At 42.0% G+C, this 17,328-nt stretch overlaps 1 protein-coding gene and 1 pseudogene across 2 annotated transcripts; one reads left to right on the top strand and one right to left on the bottom strand.

The window, feature by feature from the left end:
- The first annotated feature begins 791 nt into the window (after window positions 1–791).
- LOC125360058 lies at window positions 792–1,812 on the top strand (annotated as a pseudogene).
- A 5,879-nt stretch (window positions 1,813–7,691) lies between these two features.
- On the bottom strand, window positions 7,692–17,050 carry Ctsk (cathepsin K). Of its 2 annotated transcripts, none has more exons than XM_048358027.1 (8): window positions 16,754–17,050; window positions 15,245–15,365; window positions 14,274–14,396; window positions 14,034–14,189; window positions 12,030–12,248; window positions 10,160–10,325; window positions 9,079–9,184; window positions 7,692–8,275 (listed from the first exon to the last, which is right to left on the bottom strand). In XM_048358027.1, the coding sequence occupies exons 1-8, from the start codon at window positions 16,942–16,944 to the stop codon at window positions 8,176–8,178; spliced, it is 1,182 nt and encodes a 393-aa protein (XP_048213984.1). In that variant the 5' UTR covers window positions 16,945–17,050; the 3' UTR covers window positions 7,692–8,175. The 2 variants fall into 2 exon arrangements, with proteins under 2 accessions (XP_048213984.1, XP_048213985.1); XM_048358028.1 differs by having other exon boundaries at window positions 14,274–14,393; window positions 15,242–15,365; window positions 16,754–17,048.
- Window positions 17,051–17,328: the final 278 nt, after the last annotated feature.

The following is a 17,328-nucleotide window of genomic DNA, read 5'->3' as shown; positions in this document are numbered from 1 at the left end:
CATCTCTTGATAAAAACAGAGTTCATTTTTTATCATATAAATCTTCAATTCAATAGTAAAGAGAGAAAAATAAATGATCCCTGAGCATGCTGATAAAGCAGAGGCTAATATAGAGGAAATTTTGTGCTGGTACTGGGGCTTGAACTCAGGCCCTGGCTGACAACAGTCCCTTCATTTTTCCACTGAAGGTTGGCTCTCTACTTTGAGCCACAGCTCCACTTCTGGCTTTTTGTGTGTGTGCTGGTACTAGGGTTTGAACTCCGGACCTGAGTGCTGACCCTGAGCCTTTGTGCTCAAGACTAGTGCTCTACTACTTGAGCTGCAGCTCCACTGTATTGGAGATAAGAGTCTCTTGGACTTTCCTGCCCACGCTGGCTTTGAACTATGGTCCTCAGCTCTCAACCTCTTGAATAGCTAGGATTCTAGGCATAAGCCCCTAGCTCTTGGCTCACTTCTGGCTTTTGGTGGCTAAGTGAAGAGTCCCATGGGCTTTCCTGCCTGGGCTGGCTTTGAACTGTGATTCTCATATCTCAGCCTCCTTAGTAGCTAGGACTATAGGCATAAGCCACTGGTGCCAGCTCAGATTGTGTGTGTGTGTGTGTGTGTGTGTGTGTGTGTGTTGGTCCTAGTTGAACTCAAGGTCTAGGCATTGTTCCTAAGCCTTTTTTTCTCAAGACTAGTATTCTACCACTTGAACTACAACTCCACCTCTGTGGGTTTTTGTTTTTATTTATTTGGCTTCTGGAGATAGAGTCTCATGGAGCTTTCGCCAGGCATCCTCATGAGAGTGACCTCGTCTTTAAACCCTACGTGGCAATCCCTGACGCACCGTCGTGATGCCTAGGGAAGACAGGGTGACCTGGAAGCCCAATTACTTCCTTAAGATCATCCAACTTTTGGATGATTATCCAAAATGCTTCATTGTTGGAGCAGACAATGTGGGGTCCAAGCAGATGCAGCAGATCCAGATGTCGCTCCGAGGGAAGGCTGTGGTGCTGATGGGCAAGAACACCATGATGCGCAAGGCCATCCGAGGGCACCTGGAAAACAACCCAGCTCTGGAGAAACTGCTGCCTCATATCCGGGGGAATGTGGGCTTTGTGTTCATCAAGGAGGACCTTACTGAGATCAGGGACTTGCTGCTGGCCAATAAGGTACCAGCTGCTGCCCGTGCTGGTGCCATTGCCCCATGTGAAGTCACTGTGCCAGCTCCGAACACTGGTCTGAGGCCTAAGAAGACTTACTTCTTCCAGGCTCTAGGCATCACTACTAAGATCTCCAGGGGCACCATTGAAATTCTGAGTGATGTGCAGCTGATAAAGACTGGAGATAATGTGGGAGCCAGTGAAGCCACACTGCTGAACATGCTCAACATTCCCCCCTTCTCCTTTGGGCTGATCATCCAGCAGGTGTTTGACAATGGCAGCATCTACAACCCGGAAGTGCTTGACATCACTGAGGATGCTCTGCATTCCCGCTTCCCAGTGTCTGCCTGCAGATCAGTTACCCAACTGTTGCCTCTGTGCCTCATTCTATCATCAATGGGTACAAGTGGGTCTTGGCTTTGTCTGTGGAGACTGACTACACTTTCCCACTTGCTGAAAAGGTCAAGGCCTTCTTGGCTGATCCATCTGCCTTTGTGGTTCCAGCTGCTCCTGCTGCTGCCGCTGCCGCTGCCCCAGCCAAGGCTGAAGCCAAGGAAGAGTCGGAGGAATCAGATGAAGATATGGGATTTGGTCTTTTTGCCTAATTTCCTAGAAGCAATCAACTTGTTTATTGGCAGAACAAGAAAATAAAGGCTTACTACTTTGTGGGGAAAAAAAAAAGTCTCATGGAGTTTTCTGCCCAGGCTGGGTTTGAATGGCTGAGGTATACGCCACCAGAAACTAGCTCAGATTTTTTTTTTCATTTTTCTTTTTAGTCTCACCTTCTTCTGTGTTCATCTATACTGTTCTCATGGGCCTCCTTCCTTGTCTAATCATTCTTGCCTTCTTTCTTTTTGGTCAGATTTTCTAAACTGTATTGTTTTTGTCTTTTCTTTTTTGGTAATGGGGATTGAACCCAGGACATTGCACTTGCTAGGCAAGTGCTTTGCCACTGAGCTACATCCCAGCCCTTATTCTTGCCTTCTTTTTTTTTTTTTTTTTTTTTTTGGCCAGTCCTGGGGCTTGGACTCAGGGCCTGAGCACTGTCCCTAGCTTCTTGTTCAAGGCTAGCACTCTGCCACTTGAGCCACAGCGCCACTTCTGGCCATTTTCTGTATATGTGGTGCTGGGGAATCGAACCCAGGGCCTCATGTATGCGAGGCAAGCACTCTTGCCACTAGGCCATATCCCCAGCCCCAATTCTTGCCTTCTTTCAAGAATGATTTTTCTCTTTTCCTTGACCTCTTTAACCTGCAAGATTCACTTCAAGAAATGCCCCATTGCAATCTTCTCTGACTTCCCTACTCATTTTTCCTCCATCTATACTTTCATGAGCCCTTAAAAGTTGTACCAAAATTTTGACTTTATTCTTTATCTGTATTATCTAAGACAGTTTTACCTTAACAGTTAACTTGAAAATATAGGATCTTAGCCAGACGTGGTGATACATGCCTGGAATCTAAGAACTCAGGTGGCAGAGATAGGAGGATTGAAAATGTGTGGCTAGCCTGGACTATATAGTAAGACCCTGTCTGAAAGGGAAGGAACAATACAAAGGCCTTTGTATTGTTCTACAGTTTAACACACGTTTAGGCAACAACTAATAAATATTTGTTGGGTTAATTTTTCTTTATTTAGTGACCTTTGGCATGGCTTCTGAAGATAGTCTCTGTGTAATATTAAATCTGTAATCAAATATTATATTTGAATATATTAGGGGAACATGACATTAGATAACTTACTCTGTGCTCATTTAATGTATTTTATAAGCTTAAAAAACATCCTGGCTGTGTGTAGTGATACATGCTTACAATTCCAGCACTAAGGAGGCTGAGGCAGGAGGATTGTGAGTTAAAAGTCTGCCTGAGTTACAGTGAGTCCCTGTCTGGAAAAAAGAAATCATTCTGTAACATTTTAAAGCTATAGATTGGACTTCTGTGCAGTAGGTTTCCCCTGGGAGGTAAGTTGTTATTCCAAATTTATTTAACTCAAATGATTAAAATAAAAACCAAGACAAGTGTCCAACAGCATAATACTAAATCTTCTCTGAAACATTGGCAACTTTCCATCATAGATGAAGGGGCATTTCCTGACTGATGTGAGAAAGGGGAAATGAAAGCAGAACAAGGAAACTTTCTGCCTGCATGTAGTAACATTGTGCTTTTTCTGTGTTTTGAAGTCACCCTCTCTTTAGCTTCAGATGTGCCAAAAATCAGCTGCTTTAAGTTTTTCTGAGGAAGTATCTTAATCTTTTTGTTTGTCTGTTTGGTTTTGCCAGGCGTGGGGCTGGATCTCAGGGCCTGAGCGCTCTTCCCTTGCTTCATTTGCTCAAGGTTAGCACCCTACCACTGGAGCCACAGCGCCACTTCTGGCTTTTTCTGTTTATGTGGTACTGAGGAATGGAAGCCAGGGCTTCCTGCATGCTAGGCAAGCACTCTACCACTAGGCCACATTTCCAGCCCCCTTACTTAATCTTAAAACCCTGACTTCCGTAGTGATACAGATGCTAGTCTTATTTCCTATTTATACAAGTATGCTAGTTGAAATAGCCATTACTTTAATAATAAAATAACTCATTTGTTATTCTTCTCCCAAGACAAACAGAAAGGTGAAATAGAATTAAGAGAATGGGAAGATTTAGGAAGGATAATTTAAACATAAAGCTAGTTGAAGGAGAAAAGAGCACCCTCAATAAACTTTGAAATTATGTAGTTAACACTTTTCTCTTAAGCTGAAAACATACCCTATTTTTTTATTTTTTATTTTTGCCAGTCCTGGGGCGTGGGCTCAGGTTCCTTGGCTTCTTTTTGCTCAAGGCTAGCACTCTAACACTTAAGCCATAGCACTACTTCTGGCCTTTTCTATATATGTGGCTGAGGAATCGAACCCAGGGCTTCATGGATACGAGGCAAGCACACACCCTATTTGTATGCTCTCTATGTAGGTGATTGGCTTGGTGCATTACTTGCTGGCAATATTGGGTCCCAGTAGACTTCATTATGGTGAGTACTAGTCTCTGTCACCTAACAATATGTGATGAAAGTAGGAGGCTAATTTTACCAAGAAATCAAAATAAAACACAACTAGGAAGTACTTGGAAAACTACAGGTAAGACCTTTGCGCCAAGTGACTGACAGTGTTTATGACACACTTGATATGTTACAATCAACTGTAAGGAAAGTCACAAGAAATTTGTTGCTAATAATAGAGTAGACAAAACTGCAAATGATATATTTAAAATTAATTAGGTTATCCCTGCAATAATAGTATGTTCATATATGTCCATTCTAATAGGCTTTCTAGGAAAGAAAAGTATGATAATTAAGAGGCTAGCATTATTTTGCAAGTATTTCAGAGAAATGCACCACAAATATAAACATGTCCTCTTTATAGTCATCAAAAAATAGGTGAGCTAAAATATGTCTGAAGTGTACTGTTGGGATTTTTTTGTGTGTTTTATCTTCCATTTCACCTTAAGGTAGTAAGACCCTGATTTTAACGTGGACATATACATACACTGGGTTTAAAATGAGTCAACCTCAGCCAGGATCAAGTGGCTCACCTGTAATCCCAGCAGATAGGAAGGCAGGGGAGGCAGAGGAAGCATAGATAAGGAAGACACAGTTTGAAGCAGCACAGAGGAAAGCTTAGCCAGGCATGGTGTAATGTGCCTATAATTCCAGCTCCAGGGAAAGCTTAGGAGGCTCATGGTCCAATGCCACACCCAGGAGAAAAGCAAACCCTTGTCTCTCTGTTTAGAACTGGTACAGAAAAAAAGAAATAACCAACCTTAGGGTTAGAGGCATGGCTCAGTTGGTATTATGCTAGCCAATGAGTGAAAGCCACCATAGATACTGAGTTTGAGTCCCAGGCTCAGAAAAATGGGGTGGGGGGGGGAATAAAACTGATACAGAATTCTTCTGCTGTTGTGGTGGGTAGAGCCCACACAAACTTTGTGGTGTCCCAGCCTTCTAGCTCTGCAGCTGGCATAGACCACTAGGGCTGACTACTTGCCAGCAGACAGTGCCTAATGGTGTTACAGTTCAGCAGTAGGTATCTTGCTTAAAGGCCACTGATCTTTATGTGTATTCTCTGTGTATACTCCCAGGTGACTGAATCTAAGAGTTTTTATACCCTATGCTGTTCTCTGATTGGTTGTCCCTGTTATAATTAGGTATGTTCGAAGGTAACTTTTGTTGGTTGGGTCCTGCAACATTCTGATTGTTAGTTCCTAATTGGTTCCCTTCTGCAAATCCTTTCCCCAGATTCATGGGAAGGTTGTCCAAACTAGAAGGGGCTAGAGATGGGTAGACATGGTGTTTCCATCTAGTTTCAACTGTTAGGCCAAGATGCTCTCCAGGGGTCCTGGTTCCTAACTAATCTACTCTCTCAGCCCCTTTCTACCATCCAAACTAGAAACTCTGCACCCATTAAACAGTAGCCTCCAAATTCTACCACTTTACCAACCACTGGTATCCTCTATTCTGCTACTTATCCTGTGAATTTAACTATATTAATTGCCTCCTGTTAAGTGGAAATACAATATTTTGTTCTGATTTGTTTCCCTTACCATGTTTTCAAGGAGGGCTGGGAATATGGCCTAGTGGCAAGAGCGCTGGCCTCGTATACATGAAGCCCTGGGTTCGATTCCCCAGCACCACATATATATAGAAAATGGCCAGAAGTGGCGCTGTGGCCCAAGTGGCAGAATGCTAGCCTTGAGCAAAAAGAAGCCAGGGACACTGCTCAGGCCCTGAGTCCAAGGCCCCAGGACTGGCAAAAAACAAAACAAACAAACAAATAACTCACCATGTTTTCAAGGTTTATCCATGCAATAGGATCTACCACAATCCCATTTCTTTTTGTGGATGAATAATAGTCCCTTGGATAGAATATAATATTTGTTTATTAGTTCATCTGTTGATAGGCCCTTGGGTTGTTTTTATCTTTTGGTTATTATGAACAATGTGGGCTGGGAATATGCTTGGTGGTAGAGTATTTGCTTTACATGCATGAAGCCCTGGGCTTGATTCCTCAGCACCACATAAACAGAAAAGACCAGAAGTGGCGCTGTGGCTCAAGAGGGAGAGTGTTAACCTTGAGCCAAAAAATAAATAAATAAAAGAATAATGTTGCGAAAAGCATTCAATTGAATATTTTCTCTTGAATTTGTATATCTAGTAGAATTGCTGGATCATATGAAAGTTCTATGTGTAACTTCCCATAGCTGCCATAGCACACTACATTCCCAATGACAGTGTTCAAGAGTTTCTAGTCTATTTTTTTTTGTTTTTGCAAGTACTAGAGTTTGTATTGAGGGCCTTTAGTTTTCTAGGCAGGTGCTCTACCACTTTAGCCACAACCCCAACCATTTTTTTTAAGTAGTGGGCACTGAACTCAGGGCCTGGGTGCTGTCTCTTAGCTTTTATCATTTGAGCCTCACCACTTCTGGCTTTTTTGATGGTTAATTGGAGGTAAGTGTCTCATGGACTTTCTTGCACAGGCTGGCTTCATACCAACCTCCATTCTCAAATCTCACCTGCTGAGTATAGCTAGGATTATAGGTGTGAGCCACTAGAGCATGGCTGCTTTCAGTTTGTTTGTTTTTTCTTGCCAGTCCTGGGTCTTGAACTCAGGGCCTGAGCACTCTCCCTGGCTTCTTTTTGCTCAAAGCTAGCACTTGGCCAACTTGAGCCACAGCGCCACTTGTGGCCTTTTTTCTATATATGTGGTGCTGAGGAATCAAACCTAGGACTTCACGTATACGAGGCAAACACTCTTGCCACTAGGCCATATTCCCAGCCCCTGCTTTCGTTATTTTATAATTGGGTCTCACATTTATACTCAGTCTGACATGGAATTTGATTCTCCCATTTATTTTCTCATATAGCTAGGATGGGAGATAGGCACCACCACACTCAGCTTTTTCATTTGTTGAAATGAGGTCTCATGAATTTTTTGCTGGAGTAGCCTCCCAAATAGCTTGCAAATAGGAATACAGCTGTGAGTCATTGTGTCCAGCTTCTTTAAAAAAAATCTTAATGAGTATAAAATGCCAACCCATTGTGGCTTTAGTTATATTTCTCTAATGGCTAGTGATAATGTCTGAAGAGTGAGACATACATCTTTTTGTATATTTATTGACATATATATTAATTTTATTTTTTTTGCCAGTTCTGGGCTTGAACTCAGGGCCTGGGTGCTGTCCCTGAGCCTCTTTGTGTTCAAGGCTAGCACTCTATGACCTGAGCCACAGCTCCACTTCCAGTGTTTTATTGGAGATAAGAGTCTCATGGTCCTTCCTGTCCAGGCTGGCTTGAAGCCAGCTGTGATGCTCAGATCTCAGCCTTCTGAGCAGCTAGGACCATGGGCCTGAGCCACCCATGCCCAGCAGGGACCATTTTTCACTCATCTTTTTGTCTTTAGCACCTAACATAGTACCCAATACACAATGAATGTATACTGAATGCTATTTATTAAAGACAAGAGATAAATACTTTATTTAAAACTTCAAAGAAGAAAAAGAAAATACATTTCTATATAATATAAACTTGTACCAAAAATTTAGAATAGATTTGTGAACTGGAGTGAAAAAACACCGAAATATCTACCTTGAGGATCTAGAAGAAGGGGACTTGGAAGTTGAGAAGTCAGGTCACTTCAGTCTTCTGGGGATAGTTAAAGCTAAATAAACCCAGTGAATGAGAATCTGGCCTAGTTGAAGATGTGAAGCATCTATCCACATAGCAACAGTCTCAGAACAACAAAGTCAAGTAGACTGTGGTCATATACCTTAGTAGCCTAAAAGGATATAACTTAGGAAAATTCCTGCTGTGGCCACAAAGAAAAAGAGTGGAGAGAATAGAAGGTAGTACCGGTGTCACTTGAAGCACCAATAACTAGAGAAATTAAACAATCTCAGTATCATCACATCTACCTAAAGAATAATACAATTCCCTTTCAAAGTATATCTATAGATTGCACCATCATAGAAGGAATTGAAGAGCCGGATGGGGTTGGCTGGATGCCGTCACATCTTGGGGAAGCTGGCCAAGTTTGCAATGCCACAGGCGTTGTTCTTATTCCGAGCCATGAGAATGTAGCCCTTGTTTCCCCAGTTTTCTCCCCAGCTGAAAGATCAACCAATAAAAATACTTAGTACCCTTGGTTTTAAGTAGTCTTTGAGACATTTACTGTATTGTGCTAAGGACCAATTGCATACAAAAATGAGTAAGAAAGTTTTATCTTTAAAGAGTTAAAGTCAAGAAGTGGACAGACAGCGTAATGCCCCAGGTCCCAAAGGTAGAAGAACCTGCTGCTGACCCGGAGGAAGAGTACTTGAGTGAGAGGTGGTATTTGAGGCTGAACCCAAAGTGTAATGGTGTAAAATCAATCATAGAGACAGGAAAGTAAGATGTGTTAGGATCATGTGGCTGAAAAATAGTGCCTAACAGGGTAAAGCAGCAGATAATATCTGGAAAGGTAGATTGAGATCAGACTGAATTACCATTACTGCAGGTCCAGAGTTTTTAGCTTTACTGAAAGTGAGGCTAAAGTCCGTGATCTTGGTTTGGGAGTAAGCCTTGTTGGCAAGAGGGATGATTCTACGAGAGTGGATGAGATTACTGAGGAAATGAGTTGGTTCTTAATGCTACTTTGGTCTTCTTTGTGTTAACTTCTGTCAAAGTCTATCTTAATGGGCACACATTTGCTTACTTGTTTTTGTATATCACTAAGCATCTTGCCGAGGGGGCAGCTGACTAACACATACTTTGCATGCTATTATCTGGCCATCATATGTCAGAATCTCTAAACTGAAAAGCTTGAGAGAATTCCCTATGATTTGGAAGAAAGAAAGGAAACTGGGAAACTGGAAGAGATGTTGAGTGTTATAAGGGTAAGTGAATAACAAAGGCAGTGTTGTTGTAATTACCTGTTTTTAATTATCCAGTGCTTGTTTCCCTTCTGGATCCCATATCCTACTGCTAACATTGCATGATTCACATTATCACTATTGCAGTTTTCATCGTAATATACACCTAGGAAACCAAGTATTAAGATGTGGTTTTAGGGGCTGGGGAGATAGCCTAGTGGCAAGAGTGCCTGCCTCGGATACACGAGGCCCTAGGTTCGATTCCCCAGCACCACATATACAGAAAAACGGCCAGAAGCGGCGCTGTGGCTCAAGTGGCGGAGTGCTAGCCTTGAGCGGGAAGAAGCCAGGGACAGTGCTCAGGCCCTGAGTCCAAGGCCCAGGACTGGCCAAAAAAAAAAAAAAAAAAGATGTGGTTTTAGCTGGGCTGTAGTGGCTCACTCCTGTTATCCTAGCTAAACAAGAAGCTGAGATCTGGGCTGGGAATATGGTCTAGTGGCAAGAGTGCTTGCCTCCTACACATGAAGCTCTTGGTTCAATTCCCCAGCACCACATATATAGAAAACGGCCAGAAGGGGCGCTGTGGCTCAGGTGGCAGAGTGCTAGCCTTGAGCAGGAAGAAGCCAGGGACAGTGCTCAGGCCCTGAGTCCAAGCCCAGGACTGGCAAAAAAAAAAAAAAAAAAAAGAAGAAGAAGCTGAGATCTGAGGATCACAGTTGGAATCCAGACCAGACAGGAAAGTCCCTGAGATTCTTATCTCCAGTTAAACACACACACACACACACACACACACACACACACACACACACACACACACACAAAGTTGGAAGAGGGGCTGGGAATGTGGCTTAGCGGTAGAGTGCTTGCCTCCCATGCATGAAGCCCTGAGTTCCATTCCTCAGCACCACATAAACAGAAAAAGCCCAAGTGGCACTGTGGCTCAAGTAGTAGAGGCTAGCCTTAAGCAAAAGAAGTTCAAGGACAGTGCCCATGCCCTGAGTTCAAGCCCCAGGACTGCGGGCGGAGGCAGGGAGGGGAGGAGGGGTGAACTAAGTACTGAAAATGCTCAGGGCCTTTTGAGAAACTCTAACACTTGCAACTTTTTTTTCTTAAAGAGAGATCTCTGGAAATAGTTCCATACCTTTGCTGTAAAACTGGAAAGAGGTCAAGCTTGCATCAATGGCTATAGAGACCGGTCCCACTCGAGCCACTGCTCTCTTTAGGGCTTTCTCATTCCCTATGGGAATCTCTCTGAATCCTCTACATTTAGCTGCTTTGCCTGTTGGGTTGTACATACAACTTTCATCCTGAAAACAACAAGGTTGCAATAAGATTGGGACAAAGCTATAATAGGCAATAAGTTGAACAAGAAATTCAACTTGTATTTTGAGTAAATGTTAGTGAATTGACATTTTAACCTAATTAGTCTCTACAGGGTCTGTTCCTCCTATCATTTTATTTTATTTAAATTTTTTGTTATTATAAAGGTGACAGGGTATTACAGTTATACAAGTCAGGTAAAGAATACATTTCTTTTTGGACAATGTCACCCCTTTCCTTCTATTATTTTATTTTTTGCCAATCCTGGGGCTTGAATTTAGGGCCTGGGCACTGTCCCTGAGCCTCTTTGTGCTCAAGGCTAGCACTCTACCACTTGAGCCACAGCACCACTTCTGGCTTTTTCTGAGTAGTTTACTGGAGATAAGAGTGCCAGGAAGCCAGATACCCATGACTCACACCTGTAATCCTAGCTACTCAGGAAGCTGAGATCTGAGGATCACAGTTCAAATCCAGCCCTGGAAGGAAACTCCCTGAGACTCTTATCTTCAAGTAACCACTAGAAAAACTGGAAGTGGAGCTGTGGCTTAAAGTGATAGAGTGCTAGCCTTGAGTGAAAAAGTTCAGGGATAGTGCCCAAGCCCGGAGTACAAGCCCCACAACCAACAAAAGATAAAAGAGAGAGAGAGCACGTCTCATGGACTTTTCTACCCCTGCTGGCTTCAAACTGTGATCCTTGGATCTCAGCCTCCTGAGTAGCTAAGATTACAGGCATGAGCCACTAGCACCCAGCTATCCGTCTATCATTGTAGAAAAAAACAAAATACTACATGAAAAGAAAACTCTTACCTTCAACCACACATGCAAAAATCAACTCCAGATGATTAAAAGACACAGAAGAGCCAGGCACCAGGAGGCTAAGATCTGAGGATTGAGGTTTGAAGCCAGCCACAGCAAAAAAGTCCATGAGACTTTTATCTCCAACAAACTACTCAGGAAAAGCCAGAAGTGGCTTTTTCTACCAATGTGGCTCCAGTGGTAGAGTATTAGCCTTGCACCCAAAGAGGCTCAGGGACATAGCCCAGGCCTTCACAACTGACCAAAACAAAAAGATGAAACTTTAAAAAGACTAAGTTGGTGACTGTGGTATACACCTATAATCCCAGCACTCAGGAAGCCTAGCCAGAAAGGCTGAGTGGAAGGCCAACTTGGGCTACAAGGCCCTTGATCTGATCTTCAGTGTTAATATCAGGTCTTGACAGAGGGTGCAGGGGATAGGGCAAGCAAACAAGATTTTTCTGTCTTTTTTTTTTTTTTTTTTTGTCTGCCATGGGGCTTGGGCATTGCCTTTGAGGTTTTTTGCTCAACACTCTACCACTTTGAGCTACAGAACCACTTTTGGTTTCCTGGTGGTTAATTGGAGGTAAGAGTCTCATGGACTTTCCTGCCCAGTCTAGCTTCCAACCTAGATCCTCAGATATCAGCCTTCTGAGTAGCTAGGATTACAGGCGTGAGCCACCGGTGCCAGGCAGAAAACAAGATTTCTCACAAGAAATGTACACACTGCCCTACTATGTAACTGTACACTTTTTGTACAACACCTTGTCAAAAATTTTTTGTTTAATTAATAAATAAATTAAAAAAAAGATTTCTGACATTACTGCCAGTAAAACTACCATAATGAGAGAGGAGGAGCCAGCACAGGGCTATGAAACTCTTAGGAGTAAGCATACCTGTCCCACATATGGATAAGCATCTTCAGAGTCAATGCCCCGGTTATTCTGCACATATTGGAAGGCATTGGTCATATAACCACCTCCACAGCCATCATTCTCAGATACACAGTCCACCAGGTTCTGTGGACTCAGATTTAAGAGTTTGCCAGTTTTCTTCTTGAGCTGTCCCTCCAGGGCACCCACAGAACTAAAAGCCCAGCAGGAACCACACTGACCCTGAAAAGCATACAGAGAAACTATCAGTGATTTCTGTTCACACAGGCTGTATCAGCCTGCTGAAGTTCTACACATTTTGTAAATTCCAGAACAAATGTTACCTTTATCATAGTCTTCCTTCCTTTAACATTTGTTACATTGTTATGTTGCTGTTGTTGCTACTGGTAAATGTTCTTATCATTAGATGTGGTAAAACAGAGTAGATTGCAGCTTGGGAGGTAGTACTCCTGGCCTTTCACCGACTAGCAATATGAGCTTGGCTAAATTACTAAATCTCTCTGTTTCAGTTTCCTTACCAGTAAAATGTGGGGCAATACTATATTAATGAGATTTTAATAAAGAATAATACATTTTGCATCTGGAGTTTAAGGTTTCTTACATATAATAGTCCCTCAAAAAGCGAGTTATTATTGCTCTACATTTTCCTTTCTTTCCTAGTCTTTGTGTGGGTGCCAGTCCTTAAGTTTGAACTCAGGGCCTGGGCTATTTTGCTCAAGGCTAGTACTCTTAAGCACTTAAGCCACAGCTCCTCTTGTGGTTAACTGGAGATGAGAATCTCATGGAAGTACAATGAATCCATGTCTTGATGTATTTCTCAAATTTTCTGTATGACCATTTGCTTTAGAGATGACAAATGCTACTGAACTACAAGAAAGTGTATAGTTCTATGTAATTGTATTTTAACATTAGTAACATTAATAAATTAGTTTTCAGAAAAAAAAATCTCATGGATTTCCCTTCCCAGGCTGGCTTTGAACTATAATTCTTATATCTCAGACCCCTAAGTATCTAGGATTACAGGTATGAGCCACCAGCACCTGACTTCTGGTTTATTGGTAAGATTGAGAATTGTGGGGGTTTTTGTTGTTGTTTTGGGTGGGTTTTTTTCTTCTTCAGTACTGGGGATTGAACTTGGAGCCTGTGCTTTCTAGGCTCATGCGATATCACTTAAGCCATATCCCCAGTTTAAGACTATTTCTTGAAGAGCTGTTTTAGCTATTTTGAATCTCTACTTCCTAGCACTATATACCTGGTCAGTTCTAGGCAAGAGAGAGGGATGTTAAATGAATTGTTCACCTCACAGACACAAATCTGTGCTGTTAAGTTTATGGGAAAACTAGCTTTCTTTTGCTAGTAAGAAGGTAAGATCTTAGGAAAGGATACTCTCAGACCTTGCAATTTGCTTTAGAATTTATTTTACATGAAGTATTTGTATAAACGTACAGAAATATATATATGAAGATACTTATTGCAACATTATTTGTAATAACCCAGAGAACCTGAGTTTGGTAATGAGCTCAGCATGGTGATACATGCTTTTGCTCTCAATGACACAATACAGCATAGATAAGGACAACCAAGACCAAGACCTTGCAGCAAAAAAAAAAAAAAAAAAAAAAGTAAATTAAATAATAGGATAGGCCATATTCTCTTAGCATAGGTATTGTGCCATAATTACTTGCTCTTTCTTTCTGGTGATCACTTATCTCAAGAACAAAAGAGCAGAAGAGGGGATTGGTCATGCCAAATTGCCTACCTACATCCCCAAAGAAAATAAAGTACCTGTTTCTGTTTTTTTTTTTTTTTTGGCCAGTCCTGGGGCTTGGATTCAGGGCCTGAGCACTGTCCCTTAGCTTCTTTTGCTTAAGGCTAGAATTCTATCTCTTGAGCCACAGTGCCACTTCCAGCTTTTCCTGTTTATGTGGTACTGAGGAATCAAACCCAGGGCTTTGTGCATGCTAGGCAAGCACTCTACTGCAAAGCCACATTCCCAGCCCCAAGTACCTGGTTTTTGACTGGAGTAACATATCCCTTCTTTCGATAGTCGAGAGAATCTGGGGTTCTGCCTTCCCACTCGGGGATATAGAGGGTGTCATTACTATGGGAACGTGAGGCAGGTACTTTGAGTCCGGTCATCTTCTGAACTACTTCTTCACTGGTCTGAGACAAAGAAGGAAACTAGGCATTAGCAGGAAACTAAGACAAACAGGAGATAGGTGGGCTAGAAACTGAGGTTCAACTTACCATGTCCCCCAAGTGATTCATAGCCAATTCATATGTATGGACACCAAGAGAGGCCTCAAGATTATGGATGGAAATATACTTCAGATTCTTTTCCCAAATTAAACGCCGAGAGAGTTCATCTTCCTACACAGAACATATTCAGTATATGCATTGACAGAGAAGTTACATGGGTAATAGGTATTTTATTTTTTAGGAGAAAAGATGTAACTTATAATCATAAAAATCATGTGCTCTAGTTGAGCAACTAACCACATTTACTAAGAGCACATAAAGTTATGTAAAAATTAGTGCAGGGCTGGGAATATGGCCTAGTGGTAAAGTCCTTGCCTCACATACATGAAGCCCTGGGTTCAATTCCTCAGCACCACATATATGGAAAAAGCCAGAAGTGGCACTATGGCTCAAGTGGCAGAGTGCTAGCCTTGAGCAAAAAGAAGCCAGGGACAGTGCTCAGGCCCTGAGTTCAAGTCCCAGGACTGGCAAAATAATAATAATGCAAACACTGGAGAAATCTATAGAATAATTTATAGATTAATAGTATTAATTTGAGAAATCTTCCCAAAGAAAAAGTCGCACCTCTCTTCTCTTTTCCTCCCCCACCCTCTCCCTGGTGTGCTCTCTCCCCTCCCAGCATATTCTCTCTCTCCTTCTCCCTCTCCCTTTCTTTCTCTTCCCTTCCTCTCTTATCTTCTCTCCTCCCCCTCCCTCCCTCTTTCTTGTGGGCCCAGTGCCTTGTATATGCTAGGCAAGCACTCTACAATTATGTAGAGCTTTACATCTCTTTCTATATAGCACAGAAGGATGGTGATTGAGGCACAAAAATGAAAAGCATATGTTAAGAGTTAGGGAACAGAGACAGGTTTGCTCGGTTGTAGATTTTACTGTATTGTGAAGAACAAAGCCTATATGCTAAGACTTGAGCTCTGAGGTCCCAGCCTTCCTGCCATGCTCCCTTCCAGGCCCCCAGGCACCTTGCCATTGTATTGCTTCATGTAGGTCTTCTTCCATAATTCCCATTGGGTATCCAGTATTTCTTCAGGGTACAGAGCAAAGCTCACCATGGGTAGCAGCAGAACCTTGAGCCCCCACATCCTGAAGGAATAATTAGGGAACACTTCCATTTGAAAGGGATTCACAGCTTGGCTTGGAATGAGGAAATAGCTGCAGCTGTATTTCCAGACAGGTAGCTCTTAATCTTTTTTAAGACTCTTTTAGGGAGCTAGTAAAGGTATAGTCTCTTTTACCAGAAAAATGCATGTGCATGCAATAATCCTAGGGAATTCATGAACACAAAGTTAAGAACTCCTTAACTGTGAGGCTGAAGAATACTTGGCTCTATAAAGAAGGTAAGAATTAAGGGTCGTTTGCATATGACAAAACAATGATAGAGGCTGGGTTTGGAAAAAGGTGTGCTCCTACGTCTGGTTTCAAGTATTTTGGCATAAGGTTGTTTAACCAACTGTCACATGCACATATTTGTTGGCAAGCAGAAATGGGATGGAAAGGGCTAAGTGGGATTGGCTCAGCACCTATCTTCTGCAGTGTACCTTCCAAGTTTGGAGATGGACAAAACAAGCACAAGCTGGGAATGGGGGCTGGAGAAAACACAAAGAATTCTAGCTACATTTTGCTTCCTGATCATTTCTACACGGCATTTTTTTTCTTCCTTGCCTAAATCCTAAATTATTTTTTCAGATCTTGCTGAAAAAGGGTAAGGCTGAAGTTGATCGTATCCTCTTTAACTATTTTTCAATCTCCTTATGCATTTATTCCCCCTTTCTCATGCCTCCTCCTTCCTTAGGCAGGAAACTGCCCTAATCTTAACCAGATGCTGAGGAGAAGCAGTTTTTTTCCCCCTCAATAATAAACAACTTTTGTAGCTGCCTCACAGGACAAACGCCTCAGAAGTAAGGTTAGAAGAATGTAGAATGAAAAGGCAATATTCTATAAGCTTTTCAGAAGTTTGCTCCAGTGTCACTAATTTTTTACATTGGCTTGCTTAAATATAAATCCTTCTGTTTAAAAGCAAGTCATATGACTTACTCAATGCTAGATTTAGAATCTATCTTTATGTCTAACGGGAGTATTCAGGGCTTTGAGATGTTTCAGAGCACAAATACTGAGCTACCGCCTACCAGTGGTAGTTGTTTTCCTTCTCTTCCTCCTCCTGTTTCTCCTCTCTCTTCCTCATACTCAATTATTCCTCATTGTTAACCCTTGTGGCCTAAGAAACTTAATAGAGATCATTTTTGAGAAATGGGTAATTATTTTCATTTACTAAAACTGCATAGGCATATGCACAACCATACAAGGAATCATAACAATTTCCAGACATTTTTTTTATTTGGCCAGGAAATTAACTAAGAAGGCCGTTTTTTCCATAAAGCTTATTTTGATCTCCAACTTACTAGACTCTTAATCCTCTTAAAAGAATGAAAAGGAATTTGAGGCTAGAAAGATCTAGAAGTTAAAAATGTTACCTGCTGCTGGGAATCTTGTCTGAGCTCCTCGGGTCAGAAAGTGTGTCTAATGTGGGCGGAGGACTTAGGGGTGCTGGATTTATTCCATCAAGATTGCGGAAGTCAGCTCCAGCAGTTGGCTGGAAAATTTGGATAAGGCAGGCGGGGACAGAAATGTTGAGAAAAGGGGGGTTAGATGGGGGAGATGGCATCAGATTTACAGTGTTTCTGTGTGTGTGCAGTTGTGTGCTGAGGTGGAGAATTGCTAGTTTCACATGACCGTCTTTGGAGACAGACAAAAACTTTAGTATACCTATTTTAGTCCGGGATTACTTTTGTTGGTGAGGAAATGGAAGGATATAGCCTAAGTCATCCTATCCTTCTTTAAAATCGTTTATTATATTAAGGGACTGAATCTTTTCCCATTGTGACTCACTTCCCTAACACTGAAACCTCAGTTTTCAAGTTTATGTTTGACCTTCTGAGTTGATGGAATAAACACAAAAATCCAAAAATGAGTAACCTAAGGGACTCTGGGGTTTGAACTCAGGGCCTTGTTTTTAAGGCAGGGTCTTTTAAAGAATTTGTTTTTGCTA

The sequence above is a fragment of the Perognathus longimembris genome, chromosome 11 (genome assembly GCF_023159225.1).
Source record: "Perognathus longimembris pacificus isolate PPM17 chromosome 11, ASM2315922v1, whole genome shotgun sequence".
NCBI lineage: Eukaryota > Metazoa > Chordata > Mammalia > Rodentia > Heteromyidae > Perognathus > Perognathus longimembris.
Note: the sequence above shows the minus strand (reverse complement) of the source record. Positions and strands in the feature narration are given on the sequence as shown.

Excerpts from the sequence above, each read along its gene's own strand:
- Ctsk (XM_048358027.1), bottom strand. The coding sequence starts at position 16,944 with ATGCCATCTCCCCCATCTAACCCCCCTTTTCTCAACATTTCTGTCCCC. Across the intron at positions 14,190-14,273 it reads TGAATCACTTGGGGGACATG|ACCAGTGAAGAAGTAGTTCA; the intron begins GTAAGTTGAACC and ends TCTTTGTCTCAG. Across the intron at positions 8,276-9,078 it reads CACTGGATAATTAAAAACAG|CTGGGGAGAAAACTGGGGAA; the intron begins GTAATTACAACA and ends TTGATCTTTCAG.